Source organism: Juglans regia, chromosome 7 (assembly GCF_001411555.2).
Source record: "Juglans regia cultivar Chandler chromosome 7, Walnut 2.0, whole genome shotgun sequence".
Taxonomy (NCBI): Eukaryota; Viridiplantae; Streptophyta; class Magnoliopsida; order Fagales; family Juglandaceae; genus Juglans; species Juglans regia.
In genome coordinates, this window is record NC_049907.1 from 653,896 (window position 1) to 673,754 (window position 19,859).

General features: G+C 36.8%; 2 protein-coding genes and 1 pseudogene across 2 annotated transcripts; 2 read left to right on the forward strand and 1 right to left on the reverse strand.

The window, feature by feature from the left end:
- The first annotated feature begins 2,003 nt into the window (after positions 1–2,003).
- Positions 2,004–4,803, forward strand: LOC109002447. The gene is made up of 9 exons (XM_018980203.2): positions 2,004–2,249; positions 2,548–2,741; positions 2,866–3,141; positions 3,220–3,278; positions 3,437–3,473; positions 3,565–3,636; positions 3,759–3,909; positions 3,998–4,165; positions 4,320–4,803. The coding sequence occupies exons 1-9, from the start codon at positions 2,049–2,051 to the stop codon at positions 4,686–4,688; spliced, it is 1,527 nt and encodes a 508-aa protein (XP_018835748.1). The 5' UTR covers positions 2,004–2,048; the 3' UTR covers positions 4,689–4,803.
- Positions 4,804–6,816: 2,013 nt separating this feature from the next.
- Positions 6,817–11,903, forward strand: LOC109002440 (annotated as a pseudogene).
- Positions 11,904–16,110: 4,207 nt separating this feature from the next.
- On the reverse strand, positions 16,111–18,096 carry LOC109002462 (protein SHORT-ROOT-like). The gene has a single exon (XM_035691603.1). The coding sequence runs from the start codon at positions 17,784–17,786 to the stop codon at positions 16,311–16,313; it is 1,476 nt and encodes a 491-aa protein (XP_035547496.1). The 5' UTR covers positions 17,787–18,096; the 3' UTR covers positions 16,111–16,310.
- Between the last annotated feature and the right edge of the window lie 1,763 nt (positions 18,097–19,859).

A 19,859-nucleotide genomic window follows, 5' to 3' on the forward strand; every position in this document is an offset into this window, starting at 1 on the left:
TCTATTAAAAAAAGACATAAATTTGAGATCCATATAAAAAAATTAATTTTTTTAATAATAGACTCCGCATTTAAAAAAAAAAGAGACATGATATTTGCGCACACTAAAACTATCTATATATATATGTATTTATATATATATATAGCATTACTCATCTAGAAGATAGGGTCATTGCCTCTAAAAATCTTAAAAATTCTCCTTATCCCTTTAAAATAAGACATTTGCTACTCATCATTCCACACAACATATACTGTATTTATTTTAATTTATTTTGGTTTTGTTCATTCTAAATTAATTGAGTTTTTTTACTCATTATCTATATACCATATATTTGATAAGGAAAAAAATAAAAAATCATGTGTGATGTATTTTATAGAAATGATGAGTAAAATATTTCTTAAAATAATTTTAAAAAATCTTCTATGGTCCCTGACTCCCTACAAAGAAAAAATAATAATTAAAATCCCGGCCTCTCGTTGACTACCTCCCAAAATGTTTAATAGTCTGATCATAACCCACAAAAAACAGAAATAAGCCTCACCATTATGCATAAATTTTAACAAAGGAACCCATATTTCCCTTTAGAAAATCTTCAACAGAATAAAGCACTAATTAAGAGATAAGATGAGATGAGATGAGATGAAATGAGATAAAAAAAAATTATTTCTAAATAATAATGAGATAATATATGAATAGTAGTGAAATGATTTGAATTAAAATTTTTGTGAAATTTTGAAAAATGAGAGATAAAAAATTAAATAAAAAAAAGAAGGTTAGAATATAATTTTTGTTATGTGATTTGAAAAAGCTGTTTTTTTTTTTTATGTTTTGCTTAAAATTTTGTGAAAATTGTAATAATTAGGCAATGATTATATGAAAAAGTTGAAAAATATTTGTGTTTAAATAGTGTTTAGATATTGAGATCATGAGATGAGATGAGATGATTCAAAAATTTATGAAACCAAACCTTGCCTAAATATATATATTTATATAAATATAAATAAAGTTTTTTGAAAGCCAACAAAATATTATAGAAATATATAATAAACTCATAGTGTGTGATTTTACTACATTTTTCTTTTGAATCTGATCTTCAAATAATATCTATGTTTTCGTCGGTTTTCTTTGGATTTTCTCTTTTTCTAAAAGAGAAAATATAGTAAATAACAAAATAATTCTATATGCAAATTAACAAAAAGTTGATTATTAATATAATATTCCTGACTCCATTAACAGTACTTACTATTCACGCCTCATATATATTAATTAACGTTGTATAATTTCTTAATTTTCACAATTAGTTTGATCATCGCGAAATAATGAAATATATATATATATATAAGTTGATTTGGTCATTCTATTTTATTATCAATGTAATCATTAATTTTACAAACATCATGATCACTAAGGGTTCATTTGTTTTCAAAGATGAGATGAGATGAGTAGAGATTAAAGTTAAAAAATTAAATAAAATATTATTAGAATATATTTTTTAATATTATTTTTGTTTTAAAATTTAAAAAAGTTGAATTATTTATTTTATTTTGTATGAATATTTAAAAAAATTATAATGATGAGATGAGATAAAATAAGATGAGATGTTTACTGAAAACAAACTAGGCCTAAATTATTAAAACCCCATATTTCTAACACCAGATATATTGAATGAGCCAGAGAATTAAAATATTGCACTTGCACGTTCAAATTAGCAAAGATAAAGCCATTTGATTTTGGTCAATCGTCCGGCCAGCTATAAGTACTATCAATTCATCGAATTGGGAAACCAGAAACTTCGCCCAATGATTCGTTACCTCATTCTCTAATTCATTTTTCCTTTCTTCAACGTAACACAAATCTTAGAAAACCATGGCCACAAGCTATTCTTACCTTACTCACCAAGTCAGACCAAGAACCCGAACCTCCCTCTCTACCCTCTTTTATCTCTCTCTCTCTCTCTCCCCCAAGTTAATTAAAAGTTTTTTGGGCAACATCGAACGCTCTTTTCAGCTTGACAGGAAAATCTGCAAACTCCAGAGTTTCTGCATAATATGCATTCCATGTCCAACTCCAATGGGGTTCTTTGTCCTTTGGTTTTCTTCTTGGTTTCCACGTCAGTGTTTTCACCAAAATGGATAGCGTCCGGTTCGCCTACTGATCAGGAACCCAAGCACTTCAAGAGGACCGATCCTCTAACCCACTTCAATAACTACAATGGGGGTTACGATGTTCGAAACAGACATTACTGGGTGGTAAGTTCATATAACATCTTCGTTACGTAGTTCATATAACATTTCGTTGCAAATATCTTTTCTCATGTTTATATATACCTGCGTGCACATGTCTATTTCTTTTCGTGGATAGGACCCACACTGGTGTAATTTCAAGTATGGTCCCATTTCTCCCAGATAGATACTGCATCATGTCAATGAGTTTCTTGGGATAGGAACCAATGCAACCTGCAGGATGTCATTTGTGAAAACGGGATTGATTTGTGGGCAAATGAAAACGGGATTGATTTTTGCCTTTTGTTTTTCTCATTTTTTTCAGTCTGCGGCATTTACAGGAGTCCATGCGTATGCAATTGCGGGAGTTTGGTTGCTATGTGGGCTGGGATTTGGTATCTTCTTGACAGTGAAGAATCCAAGAGGTAGCTCATGGCCATTTATAAAGCAATATTTAGATCGTGATCATAATTATATCCTGATGTTCCTGCTGGTCCTGCTCTTCACCTTTCTCGCCATGTAAGTGCCTAATTAAAAGCGATCCATATTTGCACGCTGCATGCATATCTCTTTGCTCTTTCTTGTTGGTCCTATATTTGTTTGGTCTGATTGGGCGAGGCGTTGCATCTTCCTGGATTTCAAGAGTTGCATCCAGTTTTGTCCTGGCAGCAAATCAGAGCACCTTATGGAGAACGGAGAAAATGAAAGGAACTATTCTGAAAATGGGAGGAGATGCCCGTCAAACCATCCAGAAAGTAATGAATGCAATGACAGAAATGCAGTCCCTTTTACTTCCCTACGATCCAATCACATCTAGGACGTTGAAGATCACCACCCATCGACTTGGAAGAGAATCACATGTCATCCACAATTTCGTTGATAAGAGTGGGCATTCAATTGATCAGGCAATCCATACTTCGTAAGCATCTATTCTTGACATCTTCTCATGCTTGATGATCAAGAAATTAATGTAATTTTTTCTGATCATTCCATGTAGGTACATAGCTCATCTTGTGATTGTAACTATCAACTTGGTGATGCTGGTTGCTGCACTGGGTAAGTTTTCTTTTACCATGAAGCATAAACTTAGGCACTATGCATGGAATCCCTTTTTCCGTTTGTTCTTTGCGTACGTTCTTAATATCTGGTTGATTCTAACAAGGATGTAACGAAAGCTAAATTGGTTAGACTAATGGATTGCTGCTTTGGCTCAGTTCTGCTCTTGTTGCATTGGCACCACGGGATTATTTTGTGAGTAAATTTATTGATCGATCTCAGTTAATTCAATTTGGTTAAAGGTGGTCATTCTTTCACTCACGTACATGTTCTGCTTTCATTTCAGCATAATTTTTTGCTGCTGGATCTTAGCAACTATATGCTGGTTTTTGACTGGCATTGATTTCTTCCTTAACACGTGAGTAAAACTTATATTGTTATGGAGATCACTGGCTTCCATTAATCCATTGTCTTCAACATTCATGCACTAGTCTCTCATTGATCACGGTGTTCATTGATCAAATGCATGTTGCAAGGCAGCTTTGCAGAAGATACATGTTCAGCTTTTGCAGATTTTGAAGAAAACCCACATAATAATAGTCTGAGCTCAATACTGCCATGCATGAATCCTTCATCCTCGAAAAGGATAATGGTTGACATTGGCTACACCATCCATACCCATATAGCTCAGGTGCAAACCTGCTTATTTTTGCAGATACGTACACAGAGTGAAATTGTTTTGTATAACACAATTAATATTTGTATATCATGTGTTGCAGTTGAATTCAAAAATAACAGACTATTATAAGTCTCTTGGATCAGATGAACAAAGCGAAGGTTTCGTCGGAGTTAGAAAGATTTGTGAACCCTTCTCGGGAGCACCTAGCTACAGCTACATGCCTGAAAGCTGCCCACAAGATGCAATTCCAGTTGCTGACTTACCAAATGTAAGCTATATATATATATATATATAACGTACCCAAAACAAACTCATGCATGTGTGTGTAAGCATTAGATTGATTGAAGCAAATTTCCATAAGTTGGATTAATTAATATCAAAACTTAAAACTTTTGGCTGCAAAATCACGTCCGTACGTGTAGGTTCTTGCTAGATTCACATGTTACCAGAACAAGTACTCCAGCGGAGAATGTGAAAGCGATGGAAGATTTCTTCCCGAGGCTTCTTACAACATGGTCTCGGCTTATAGTCGTTCTGTCCAATACGTGATAGATGTACATTCAGATTTGCAGAGCTTGACAGAATGCAGCTTTGTGAAGAACAGACTTTCTGAGGTTGTTTCACATCAATGCCGGCCGTTTAAGGTTTCGATCAGATTTTTATGGTCATCAATGCTTGCGCTTTCCATTGTCATGGTGCTTTTAGTATTAATTTGGGTGGCAAAAGCTTATCAAGACAGAGGAAGAAGCTTCTCTATATGTTCCATCACCCCCAATATTATTCCTAGATAGAATTAATTAATTAATTAGAAGATGAATTGCAGCAAAATGCAAGACCAGAGGGATTAAATTAGCATTGATTACAACACAATGTACAGATAAAATAGGTTTAGAGCAAAATTTGAGGGTGTGGTAATACATGCACCTTTCCTCTATTTTTTATTTTTTTGCCTTTTCACTTTTAAATTTTTAGAAATAAAGGAAGGATAGTGATCTATTTACACAATTCTTTTTAGTAAGGATTATTGGGGTTATTATTTAATATATATATATATATATATATAATAGGATGAAGCACATATTTAGCAAAGATAAATGCTTAATTACCCCCAAAATTGAAATTAATTACAGAAATCATGAAATTACTCAATATATATATAGAGTAATGCTATATACAGTCGTGAAGTGTACAAGCGTCGTGCAATCGTTTTGAAAAAAAGTTGAGTCTACTATTAAAAAATTATTTTTTTTCAACTTTGTGCATGAATCAATTTTGTGCTTTAACGATTTCATTTTTACAAAACCAGCTATATGTGCTGGCCTGTAATTACAAAGGCTCTGTTTTCTTTTAATTGTACGTACGTATTATACAAGACATACGTACAATTAGATATATATCATGTTCAATTGGCATGGGCACGCTGTGGAAGATATATATATATATATATATATAATGTATTCACAATTATTTTTATCTTATTTAATCTAATCATTATAATTTTTTTAAATTTACATACAAAATAAAATAAATAATTTAATTTTTTTAAATTTTAAAATAAAAATAATATTAAAAAAATATATTTTAACAATATTTTATTCAACTTTCAACTTTTATCTCATCTCATCTCATTTCCAAAAGCAAACGAGCGGTTGTCTCAATAAATAAACAAATATTCTATCGCTTATACCTAATTGCTTAATTATTCTAAACTTAGAGAAGCATTACAAAAGCAACATTAATCCCCGACCGACCAAAACAAGGGTTTTGACCCACCAGAATCAGATGCTTAATTAATTATCGCGGATCAGATCACCTGTGTTTAGGGACAAAATGACCCAAAAATTCTAATACATTGTGCCAAAATGCCACTTTAACATGTTCTTTAACACTAAATACAAGCATTTGTTTTTTCGTTAATTATTATTTCTGTAAATTTTAAAAAATATATTATTTTAATTCATAGTTGTTATAAACAAATTGTTAACAAGTAGTAGGTCTATCATTTTTTAAATCGTATAGCACCTCACAAATAGTTAAAATTGGCTTTCTGTGATGAAAATTATATATATCCCCGCAAAAATACTTGGATGCAAAAGGGGCCGTTTGTTGTAATTAGGGTTGTATAAAAACCGGTCTTCATTGATGCGAACCGGCCGCTAGAGTCTGAAATCGACTGAAACTAGTAGGGAACCGATTGGATGGCGGCAACAAAATAAGAAAATCAACGTTGACCGGTTCGGTCCCAGTTTGAACTTAGTTCAAACTATTGGATCGGTTGATTATATATATATATTATTATATGTATAGAAAACAACGTCGTTTCACTTAAATGAGTGAAATGGCGTCATTTTGATTCTAACGTTTATATAAAAAAAAAAACCCATCCCCCCTTCTTCTTCCCTCTTATTTTTCTTTCTTCAAAATTTCTCTCCTCTCTCACACACAGCGCCACAACCCTCCGCTCCCCTCCTCCTTGACAATGCCACCAATGAGAAACCGAAGTGTTAACATTGTGTTTCATACGCTTTTGAGTCAGGTTCCAGGAACTCAGGTCTTCATAATTGGGCCTGCGAAAATAGAGAAAAAAAACTGTGAGAGAGTGGCTTTGTGGCCAGGGTGTCTCCACTGCTAAAGTTAGTAAAGTATTTTGAAAGTTTGTAAATAATGAGTGTCTACAGATCCGAGAGTTTTTTCGTACCTGAAAAACTGCTATTTATACCTAGAGACCGGGGGAAGACAGATCGTGTCTGCCCCTATGGAGCCCATGTAATTTTTACTATTCCTTTTGTCATAATCCTTTGATGAGGCGTGCCTTTACGACAACATCATTATTGTGGCGTGTAGCTCGGATAGTGGTGCCATTAATGAGGCGTGCTCCCTGATTTGCCTTACTCTGCTGGTATATTTGGTACCTCGTCGATGTTCCCTTGTCAAAAGATCAAAGGTCCTTTGTCTTTCCCTCTTTGTCCTATACGAGTCCCCATGAGCAAGGTGCGACTGAGTGGCGTCAGGTCTATTCGTCCCATCAGCCATCATTGTTTACCTTTTTTTGCAAATGTCTTACTTTATGGGCAAGTTGGGCATCAAGGCAAAACCCGTTACCTCTCGGCTGAGCGCTCAATCGGCTTATGAAGTGAGGGAGAAATCCCCTTACACGAAGAACAACACCCACAATTCCGTGCACTTGTAGAGGTGGAAGAACAAAATATCAGATCACCCCACCCAAGGGAAAGAGATCTCCACGTGTGGCAAAAAGAAGAACAAAGCAGACAACCATAATAATTGATGAATTTCTCGATGAGAATTCACAGCTTAGAAATATATTTTTTCCTAATTGGAAAGCTATTATAGATCCAATGAAGGATGTGGGGGAATGATAGCTATTACTATTATTCAGGGAGAATCTGGTTGGACCTTGATGGAACTCCTATTCAAGCCCATGGAGGAGGTGTTCTATATGATCAAAGATCAAGAACATGCATACTCTTGGTATGGAGAATATAAAGATGGGCCCACCTACCATTCTCACAAAAAAAGTGCGGCACTTATAAGTCATTCAATTTTTAGTTCATAGTCTTATGTTCAAATGGCGTTTGATTTTATAATTTCAGGCCTTGAGGTGCAAGGGATGCGATCGTCGTAGTTGATATATTCGATGTTATCTGTATGCCTATCACACATTTTGATTATATATGTAGCGCTGCTACTTATCAATGTTTCTTTTGTATGCGTGTCTTGCTTAAGACTGGAGAATTGCAATCATCTATACCATCCAAAATATGATTTAAAATGGTCAGTTATCCTCAAGCGGCTTAATATTAGCTCTAACCTCTTTCTTTTGGTTCCAATATAGCCTAAACTTCAAGATTCAGTTTCTACGCTAGTGTGGGTTATAATGTTTTACCCTACATGCCTTACAAAATTAACCTAAATGTAACGATTACACCTTAGGAAATCTTAGTCCCGTTGGTAGTGGCATCTTTTGAAATAATAGTGGTATTTTCATCCACAATTTCTCTATGCCCTTTGATATGGGTTGGTATATTCGACAGAAGAATTGTGCCTTTTTGGTGGTCTCGATAGGCAAAGAGCCAAAGGTTATAGAGATGCGGTGGTCTACTTAAGAGATAGTTCAAGATATTGACATGTTTTCGTATGAATCTTGAGAATTATGTAGAAACCGAGGTTACATTTAGATGAATGAATGCTCGTTAACTAGGAGGTAGATGTAGTTGCTAAGATAGGTTTACCAATATGGACTATCATATCAGCCTCTTATATCTTCCTTTGTCTCTTTCTTGTAAGTTGTGTTGTAATAATTACTTTGGATACTCTGTTCTGTCCTTTAGCTTAGTTCTTTATATCATGTCCAGTTTTTGCGTTTTATAAACATAAAAGTAACTAATATTTATAGAAATAGTGGAGAAAAATGTCTTTATAGAAATGTCACTAGTAATAAATCGAAAATCATTTTTGTGTTTTATTCTATGATGAGATCACTTAAAATTTTTTGTGCCACCACTGAGTTCGGCACAAACAAACTTTGAGTATATTTTTGTTGTCTCTATCTTCAAATTAAGTGGTTCCTTTTGGCCACGAACCTAGACATAGGAATTTGTGAAACATTCATCCTTATGAACAAACATGATCAATTATGGATGACTTCACACATGGAATATTGGCACTTATATGACTAGGGAAATGCCAAAGCTAGACGATAGTCTCTAGCATGGTTGTGGATGTTTGCTTTCCAGGATCTTTGTGTAAATGAAAGAACTAAATACACTTTCTTGTGCAAGCTTTTGGCCTGTCCATAATTATGGCCTTGCTTCAATGCATTTATTGTTAATTTTTTTCAAAGCACTTTGTTAAATTGTAGATATAGCTCTGAATTGAGATTACTTCCGTAAAGCTTGCATCCTTTTAAAAAAATGCAATTGCTCTTTAAACACCTAACTCTTGTACTAAATGATCCTGATAATCAAATTTCAAAATGAAAAACATTGTTTGAATAACATGTTATGAATTTGTGGAAATTGTAGCGATTGAGATTGCATAAGTGAAACTTAGTAAGTACGGTATGGTTGTCCTAACTGCAATTGATATTGCCTATAGGTCGTATTTTATCGAGGTTGTCCCCCTCGAATTTTCTATTATGAAGAGTTGAGAGAACATAATATATATATATATATATATATATTATTGTGGGACAAGGAGAGAATATAAATTCATGATAACATTAAAAAAAGAAAAAGTTGAATATTTTGTGGTGAAATGGAACACCCATACTATCTTAGACTGTTTTGGTTTCGACCACATAATGGTAGATATATCACTTTTCTGGACCAACACTGGTTATAGGTTATTTTGCTTCTGAGTTTTCCTAATCATCTAAAATTATGTACCTGCATTGCTGATGCTACTAAATTTTCATTGATTTGTGTTGTGCTGTAATCTTCCTCATCTTCAATATTTACATCAGATATGTACTTTAAATGTTTCATCACAACTGCATCACATATTTAATTGTGAATCCTTTCTAATGGTTCAGGTTGACACCTAGGAGTTAGTTGCTATTCTTGTAAGGATTTGTGGACATGGAAAAACGAGGGCATTGTTCTGGCAGCAGAAGAAACAAATGAAATCCATGATCTCCACAAATCCAGTGTTCTTGAGAGGCCAAAGTATCCTTTTTACAACAGCCTAGTGAGGAACTTTCGGACAGTGCATAAACTGACAGACCTTATTCACAGCAAAGGCTGTGTCGGGTCTAGTGAGAGATAATTATTGGAGGCCTCCTACAATACTCTGAAACAAAATACTATCCTCAAATTTAGGTGTATCATATTGTGAGAGCTTAAGGGAAGCTGCCATTGGAGAGCTTAGAGGTTTTGAATGAAGCATATTGCTTCAATTCAATAACTCTTTGATGAATTTCCGTTGAGATAAAAGGAGACCAGAACCAAGGTAATCAACTTCAATTCTAAGAAAAAAAGACAAACGTCCAATATCTTTAACAGGAAAGGCAGTAGACAAATCACAAATTAGAGAATCAACAGCACTGGGTTTCGATGCAGTCACCACTATATCATCCACATATATAAGCATGAACATTCTTAAATCACCGTGATTAAGAATAAATAAAGATGGATCTGCATGAGATGATGAGAAGCCATATTCAATCAGCCATGAACTCAGTTGTGTAAACCAAGCTCTAGGAGCCTATTTGAGACTGTAAAGAGACTTGTGAAGTTTACACACATAGTGTGAAAATTTTGGGTCAATGAACCCTTGAGGCTGTTGTATGTAAACTGTATCAAATAATTCATCATGTAAAAATGTATTTTGAATACCTAATTGACGCAGGGGCCAGCCATGAGAAACAGCAAGAGACTGTATCAACCGAATGGTGGTTAATTTCACAACAGGACTATACGTATCATGGAAATCAAGACCAGGTTATTGAAAGGCTACCAATCAGGCCTTTCTTCTTTCAAGAGAGCTATCAGATTTAAATTTTGTTCTAAATACCCAACGACTACCTAAGACATTAAAGGAAGAGTTAAGGGGTACCAGACTCCAGGTTTTATTCTAGATTAAAACATGATATTCGTCGGCCATTGTTGTTTGCCATTCAGGGAATTTGTTGGCAACAGAGAAGCTGGGAGGATCATCCGGAGCAGTAACTGTGGTGAAAAGGCAGTGTCTTCGACGTGGGTAAGGGATCGTGCCGTCCGTAGGAAGACGAGGGCAAAAGGAGTTTGTTTGACTGCGGGTAATCACAGGAGAGCGCGGTGGGTGAAGAACAGGGGGTAACTGTGTGGGAGAAGGTATGAGAGGAGTGGGCGAGGTAGAAGAATCTGGAGATGAAGATATTGAAGGATTGAGAGGGGAATTTGATTGGAAATGGGTATTAGGGTTTTCAGAGGAATGAGATAAGACGAGAGAGGTATTGGGGCTTGGGGAGGAATTTGGGCATGAGACAGGACTTGGGCCTGTGCCTAATATGGATGGTTGAAATAATGGGAGAGGAATATGGGAAGGAGTGGGTTGAGATGGGTTTGAAGCAACGGGCTTTGAGTGAGAGAAGGGAAAGGCCTTTTCATTAAAAATGACATCTCTGGATATGTAGAGTCTTTGGGTTTGAGGGTCCAAACACTTGTAACCCTTGTGAGTACCACTATAGCCCAGGAAAAGGCAAGATTTGGATCAAAACATGAGTTTGTTTGTATTGTAAGGCCGCAAGATGGGCGAGCACTCACCAAAGACTTTCAAAAAAGTGTAGTCAGGTTCTTTGTTATAAACCATAGAATATGGTGATTTGTTTTTTAGAACTTTTGAAGGAAGTAAATTGATTAAATGAACGGCAGTTTCAAAAGCCTCAACCCAAAAATTTGTTGGGAGAGATGAATAGGCTAGAAGAGCAAGCCCAGTTTCGACAATGTGTCGATGCTTGCTTTCAACTAGCCCATTTTGTTGATGAGCATGGGGACAAGAGAATCTATGTGTGATGCCAAGTTTTTGACAAAAAGTGTTTATTGGTTTAAACTCACCACCATTGTCAGTTTGAAGCACAAGCAATTTAGAATTGAATAAACGTTCAATGAAAGGTAGGAAGGAAGAGAACACTTGAATAACATCTGATTTTAATTTCAACGAAAATAGCCAAGTGAAACGAGTAAAATGATCTACAAAGGAAACATAGTATTTGAAACCATTTCAAGAGATTACAGGAGATGGACCCCAAAGATCCGCACTAACAAGTTCTAAGGGCCTCTTGTATTGGGCCCAACTTGAAGAATAAGGTAGACTGTGTGTTTTGGCAAGTGGACAATTGGGACACTTGTAGTCTGGTTCTTTATGAGAAAAAGGCAAGCACCTGGAGTGCAGCACTTGAGAAACAAGCTCGAGAGAATGGTGTCCGAGGTGTCTATGCCATTGAGAGAAATGAGCTTTCTCACCAACGAGCCGAGGCAGATGGTGATTTTATTGAAGGGAAAACATAGAGTCCGTTACACATTGGTCCTGTGAGGAGGGACATCCCCGTCTGATTGTCTTTCACAGAAAAATGGGTGACATGAAATTCAAAGAAACAAGAGTTGTCCATGCAGAATTTAAGAACATACACTAGATTTTTTGTGATATGTGGAACGTGAAGAAGATTTTGCGAATGAAAAGAGGAAGAAGGGGTAGAAGGAAAAGATGATTCACTGATGTGCTGAATTGGAAGACATGATCCATCACCCACGTGGATAGCTTCACTACCCGTATACTGCTCGCTGGACAGATTGAGGTTGCTGAGGTCATTTGTGATGTGATGAGTGGTTGCTGAGTCTGGACACCAAGTGGAGTCTATGGAAGGGTGGAAATTTGGGTAGTTGGTGGTGTAATTGGCAGAGAAGTATGGTGGAGCTTCAAATTGATAGAGTGATTAAATCGGTGTCTACATTGCAAGGCTACATGACCCATTTTTTGACAGACTTGACAAATGGGATGTGCTCCACCAGATGTTTGAGTTTGGTTCCCAGAGAAGTTAGAACCAAAACGACCTCCAGGGCTTCGATTATTACCACGGCCACGACCCTGTCTTCCTCGAAAGGGATGTCTACCCCTTTGAGATTGACCTCCTTGAGAGGACTGGACACTAACATTGACTGAAGGTTCAAGAAGTTGTTTAGTGGAATGAGCCATACGACTTTCATGGATTAACAGCATCTGGAATAGTTCATGGGATGAGACGAATTCAGATCGGGTAGTGATCGAGGTCACAAAGGACTCATAGAGAGGACCTAAACCTATAAGAATATAAGTGACTAACTCTTTATCTGGCAATGGATTGCCAGTTGCAGCTAAGGTATCGGCAAGGGATCTTACTTTTCCAAAATATTCAGTGATGGTTTTCTCACCACAGGAAAGATTAGTTAACTGAAATCTAATATGGAAATCCTTAGCCTGTGAATGAGATGCAAACATGGAATGAAAAGCCACCCACAAAGAGTTAGGCGTAGCTGCAGATAACACATGGCCAATGACTGAGTCAGACAGAGAAGAAAACAAGACACTAAGGACTGACTAGTCTGTGCGTACCCAAGAGGTGAAATTAGGATTGAATGTGGGAGGTGCATCTGAGCCAGGGGCAACAAGTTTTTCTGGACAAGGCAAAGTTCCATCAATATAGCAATAGAGGTCTTGCCCGATTAGGTATGCTGATATCTGCACTTTCCATAACAAGAAATTTTCAGTAGTTAACTTCACAGTAACCACATGAGAAAATGAGGAGATTAACGAAGAAGAGGGTTGCGGAATGGGGGACGCTAGAAGCATAGCCATTTGGATCAAGCTAACAGCTTTGATACCATGTTAGACTTGCTATTTCTCATGAATTCCATCGTAATATTCATATTAATTAGAGGTAGTGTGTATTTATACACATACAGAGGGAATCAATTCTGTTACAGAGAATCAGAAAAGGAATATAAAAAGGCTATATACCTACTTCTAGAGTATGCTAGTGCTATATACAGAGAATAAAAAAGGAAATAATGTTTATACATTAATACTTACCATTTTTTTTGCTCAAAGCACATTTGTAATTCATCTGCCGGGATTTCCAGGTTGGTTTGTTTTCATGGCAGATTGGTGGAATCCAGCTGACTTGAGGGACTCAAGATATGTGTGGTTGCCTTTGATGGTTGGTGGATTAGCTGATCACCCACTTGACTTAAATTTTGGATTCCCATTGTGGTCAAGAGTGTCAATATACTGGCATAGAAATTGGAGACTCCTGCAGGCCAGGTGGAGTGGGTTTAAGTGACGTAGGTTTCTTACATGGTATGTGTATCATATTTGATGGCTCTATGGTCATTCATTTACTGGTTTTGATCATTATTCCTGGGATTTGCTTATTACAAGCTAAGCCATGAGGAGGACTCAGATACGAAATGTTCAGTCTTAAACACTCCCTATGTGAAGTTATACATCCCTTTGTCCAGGTATTGTAGTACTGTTAATATTAGTTTCACATTTCCCATATGAATTAGCCATTTAATTGAATTTTTTTTAGTAAAAGATAACCAAGTATTAGTATTATCTCAATCTTTTGTATCATCGCTTCAATTGTAAATGATCATGAGTCTCTATTCTACTCAATTTTAAGGCTAAATAGAGTATGTAGTGGACTTGTACATATTCAAATGTGTTTGTCATAACCTCCAATTTCCAAATGCTTTGCATTGCAAAGACAAATTTTTTGGTCAATGTCGTGTACAGCCAGTACTTACCTAATTTCCCAAATCATATTGGGCCCCGTCAAAGCATGGATTATGCATGTATTTGGGAAGTCTCTAGCTCTCTTTTTTGTGGTGAGCAGAAATTTGCAGTCATTAATTAATTATAACCATATTATTAATAGGCAAAATAAAATCATTGCTGATGATCATCAGGAAAGGCAATTTGCTTTATATGCCAATCGTGACCATGGACCATTTATATATAGGGTAGTGATTGAGTTACTATTTATTTATTATTTATAGTTTATTTGAAATTTTTTATTTTTTATTTTTATCATTTTCTTTTAAGTATTTTTTTAACATCCTTAATTATTAAGAAAAAAATTAAAAAATATATATTATTTTACTAATAGTCATTTTCTTAACTATTAAAAAAAATCAAATACAAAAATAATAATAAATAAATAATAGGATAATCCTATCATTATCCTTATGATATATATTATTATTATATTTATAAAAATATAAATATTCTTATCCTAAATAATCATTTTAGTCTACTTTAATTTTAGAGTTGGCCCCCGAAACTATATAATATTATTAATACCGTTAATTTCAACGTGTGGGCGTACGCGGTTTCTGCTAGCTAGAACGATCACCAGCTGCATGGTCCCATGCCATTAAACTTTTAAAAGGGAAACAAACAGCTAGCTGGGTCCTGTCTCTGATCAATTTGATAAAAGGAAAATCAAAGCTGAAGGCAAATGTAGTTAGAAAGGCCCAATAGACAGGTCCACTTTACCTTAACCCACGTGAAAACAACCATAAAATAAATAAGATGAAAAGATAAGAGGTGTGGAAAGAGGTAATCAATGTTAACGTAGTACTGGAGGGGAGGGCAGGCAAGTCTCATCAAAACGATTTTTACATGTTCAAACCCTGAAAAGAAGTTCCCACTCTCTCTCTCTCTCTTCTCATTGTGTCTCTTCTTTATAATAAACCTTTTCTTTTTCTCCGGCCTGCTTCCGTGGGCCAAAAACGTACTGGCCAATTCTTTTACGTTAGTAGACCACCATGAAAGAGCTTCTCTGGTATTGGTGCATGGTGGGGGCCATGGATAGGGTCTTAAAGCTTAACTTTCTTCCATTGAAAGATGATAGGGCTTAAAAAAAAAATGGAGAAGCTTGACAGAGAGACCATGTCAACAGTAGTACTGCTACTGTGTGCTTGCCACTAAAACCCAGTTCCCTCGATCTTGTGCCAATATTGACCAAACATATAGCTTTTTTATGAGATTCTCCAAACACAGCCCAACTCCATGGCCGTCCTAAGATTCCATGTCCCAGATTAGATAACAACCTTTTACTTGTCTAATTATTAGTTTAAGGAGTTGAAACTTAAAAAATCCTTTTTTTTTAGCTCTTAATAATTCGTTGATCGAGCTGGTATGATCATCAACCTAATACACCAAATACCAACCCCCATTGCAGTTTTGGACCCGTGTTTGTATTTTTTGAGTTTATTATGGCATGCATGCAAGTACCATCTCAATTAAGATAAAAAAAAAAAATGCTTGTAAGTGATTAAACATGGGGTTCTTAATTCAGTTCGTTGATTGTAGGCTAATGATGGAGACAAGTACTGTGCAGGCCATCTCTAGTAGTACGTTGTTTGTAAATTTATTTTTATAAAATATTTTTGTAATTTATATATATATTTTCTATATATATATACACTTGATCATATAATTAAATATATACTTTGATGACCAGTTCAATCAATCTAAGCGTGGACTTTTAAGATAAAACGATTTTTCTTCCCACAAAAAGAAAAAGAACAAAGAAAACTCTACAAAATTCCAGAGATATCATAATCAAATGCAAAGCCAGAATCAAAGTACCTACAGATCAACATCACAATCTAGCTAGGACTAGTACCGCTGGTTAAAACATGATCATATTGATGATCAGTACGTACGTACTAATTAATATGAAAATAAATTTACTTCATTTATATTCAAATCAAGAAAATCCCTTCTCTTTTTTCCTTAATTTCTTCCAACCCCACACCCACAATAATTAAACTCCACCCCATGCACGCCCAAAAAAAAAAAAAAAAACGAAAATAAATCAAACTTACACGTGTGGATCAATCCCAAGCGTGCGAAACTCCGTCCCGCCATTGTTAAGGCCTCCATGAACTGGCCCACACCACAGGTTGATCCTTCCACGACAAGAATATTCCGGCAACATCCGAGCACTGTGTCATCGACCAACCCTCCTTGTACCTCCTCAACAAGGCGCGTACATCATCACACACCTCGTCACTATACGAAACCGGGCCGAACCCACACGCATGCAAGCGCCGAGACCAGCACACCGCTGACTCGCGCCGCTCTACCGATTCGGAAGGTGGACACGCCACCAGGTCAACGATGGCGCGCCCAGCCTCGCGCTCGAGCATCAAGCGCTCGTTGCTGGTCCGCGGAAAGCTCTCGTCCAAAGCCTCAAAGTAAACCCTAAACCATCTCAAACATTCTTCAAAGCCTTTCACAAACTCGAGCCCATCAACGCCAACGTCAAGATCAGCTTCTTCTTCAACCACGGTGACTATCCTCGGCTGCAATCTTCGGAAAGCCGATATCAGATAATCTCGGCGGTTACGGACGGGCGTGATTGAATGTAAGGTGCCGACACAGTTGATAGCTAGGGCTTCGTCGTCTTTGAGGTCTAACTTCTCTGTGTTTAAGTCTGAAAGATCACCACCATGATGGATGACATTGAATTTGAAAGGCACACCCATAAGCCTAGCAAACTTTTCCATTCTGCTACCGATCTCTTTCATTACCTTCTGCACTGCGGCCACACCTCCAGTACTACCACTGGATTTGGTGGCGACCACGGTGGTGAGCCGGAGATGTGGAGTTTCATCACTGCGGGTTGCTAGGGCTTCAAGCAAAGTAGGCCACTGCGTACAGTATGTGTTGCTGAAATCAACTATATGTAACTTTGGCTCACCTTCAAAGGCTTCCATGATTGCACCATTACACGCAACATGTCCGAACGTAGTCCAGGGGCTCACCTCTTGAAATTTCAAGACCATTTTTCTGGTTGACTCGAAGGAGCAAGTTTTCTCTGATGCGGACGCTAGAGTGCGGTAACATCGGTCACCGGAGTCCGTCATGCGGCTAAACAAGGCTTGGAGAAAATGGGCAGCGAGCTTTTGATCGGTATCACCATAAGGTGAGCTGAGCTCGTTGAGCATCCACGTAAGGTGCTGGACACGGGTGCTGTTCTTCTCCGCGATGGCTCGTGCGGTTTCGAGGAGTATTTCGTGTGCCCACTTTCCAGAGAATTCGAAGTTAAAATCAAGGGCGGGTGAGAAGGAAAATTCGGTGGGGGTGCTTATGTTTGTGGTGGTGGTAGTGGGGGTGGCAGTCGGAGGAGTGGTGGTGGAGGAATTAGGGTGGGGCTGATAGGGATAGTAGTGCTTAGAAGAAGACGAGGAGAAGTCTTCTTCATCCATGAAAAGGTTGAAGCATTCTTCGTCTTCTTGCTGGTAGTGATGGTTTTGTCTGGAGGATCGAGAGCTGCTTGACGTTCTACTAGAGTTGTAAGATTGATCAGATTGAAGATTGACTAGCCTAAACAAGGTATCCATTTAACCAACCCACAGAAGAGACCCACATCAATAAACTGTAAGTCTGTTTGGTCTTTTGGGTGGAAGCTGGAGATATATGGGAGAGTTTGAGTTTTTAACAGCTAGCTAGATGTGGAATTGAGAGAAAGAGAGAGAGAGAGAGATTAAAGGAGGGTTCTTGAAGTTGGAATTTAGCCAGGTTTAACTTCAAAACATAATTACGGGGTAATCTAAGTGGGTTGGATTTTGCTTTAGATCTTTTGGTGTAATCGATGAGGAGTGAAAGGGTGGGGTTGGTTTCTTTTCTAGCTAATTAGGTTATTCTTTATTGGTAATATTTAAAAAAAAAATCTATGAGAGGGGGATCGAGTGGAATAGGGGCGCTTTAATCTGTTAAAACTTGGAAAGTGGCATGGACTGGCTGGATGTTATAGAATTAGAATTGTCTGACAAAGGATAGAAAAAAGTATGAAAAAGTTAACAAGGTCGAGATCACCAAATGGCTTAGTGGTTTAGCTTTTCATTCTTTGGCAGAGAGAGAGAGAGAGTAGTTTTTGATTGAGTGGAAGCAGGCGTGCCAACTGGGTTTTGGGAGAGAGAGAGAGATAGACATGAGTAGTAAAGCTGCCGGCGTGCATCATCATCATCAAACCCACCATCACCTCAACCACAACCCACTCACATTCCTTGCCCCCTAATACCTCTCCAAACTCTGCCAAAATTCCCCCATACTTTTCCCTTTTTTTATACTATTAATATACCCATACATGAAAATGTCATATAATAATTCTGTATTCAAATACCAAAATGTGCTTTCCGCAAAATCTAGGGCATGCCTTTTACCTTTTTCCCCACTTCAATATGATTGTTTATAAACACACTGTAATCTCTTTCCCAACACCATGACCGATTGTTTAGGCCTTTCCTCTACATAGTTAGCCCAACCATGCATAGCTCTCCGCGGGTCCCTTCTGCATGTCACAGCTGCCCTGGCCAAAATCTGATGTATCTTCTACCATGCAAGTTAGTTCACTGGTATGATTTTGCTTCAAGCTCGGCTTCATGATCATGATCATCGGCTAGATCAAGCTCAGTCTTTATTCCTTATAAAGCTAGCAAATCTAAATCTTACCAGCTTGGGATTATGAGCAGCTTGTTCAAATTATATATAGGAAATCAATCATTGCAACTGGCCGTTTAGTTGGTGGGATGGTTTTGGGTTTGTCCGAGTACTGATCAAAGCATGCATGCGTATTGGAATTAAGTTATTAACATAGCGAGCATATATACGTACGTACATAGCTAGCTAGCTCTGTATTACTATTATTATTATTATTACATTTTCTTGTCAATTAGTTGGCCGATATGCAACAAATCTGTTTGCTACAATTTAATCTTTTGGATTTCTTGATATATATATATATAGTCCTTGGTTTTTCTTCTATCAATCATTAGGAAATTCCATGCTGCATGTTTGTGTGCTCTTTGTCCCCTTCTGAGAAGTTGGTTCCATGTAGTGTTGTTTCTTGGAAGCCATCATTGCAAATGCAGACAGAAGCTGCTAGCAAGCACGGAGTATTAATGCTCGATTGTCTTCCAATCCAAGAGATAGCACCCAACAGTCGTGCATTGCTCTGTGACGGGCAGTTTGGTGATCAATCAACTCCCTAGAATTATGATGATCGGAAGAATTACTGCGCGCCCAGTGGAATCCCCACTGCCAAAATTATATCAAGTTTGGTTATCATCGTGTATGTATATATATACATAATCCATCATACTAATTCATTATAAACAAGGCTGTAATCGAGCCGAGCCCAGCCGATCTTTGACTTGCCAAGTTCGGCTCAACTCAAATACTCGAACTCAAGCTCGTCTCACAAACGAGTTCGAGTCGAACCGAGCTCGAACTCAAATTGTTTATTTTTTTAATAAGATTTAATAATTAATAAATAAAAAAATAAAAAAAATCTAAAATTGAATTTATACAACTAACAAGTAGAACATCTATTGAATTAAAAAATTTATAAATGATTAATATGTAACTAGTTTATATTTATCCAAAATAACAATATATTATATGCCTACATATAT

Bases quoted from the DNA above. Each gene is read 5' to 3' on its own strand.
- LOC109002447 (XM_018980203.2), top strand. From the start codon at position 2,049: ATGCATTCCATGTCCAACTCCAATGGGGTTCTTTGTCCTTTGGTTTTC. The intron at 2,250-2,547 runs GTAAGTTCATAT...CATTTTTTTCAG, and splicing joins GAAACAGACATTACTGGGTG to TCTGCGGCATTTACAGGAGT. The intron at 3,637-3,758 runs GTGAGTAAAACT...GTTGCAAGGCAG, and splicing joins ATTGATTTCTTCCTTAACAC to CTTTGCAGAAGATACATGTT.
- LOC109002462 (XM_035691603.1), bottom strand. From the start codon at position 17,786: ATGGATACCTTGTTTAGGCTAGTCAATCTTCAATCTGATCAATCTTAC.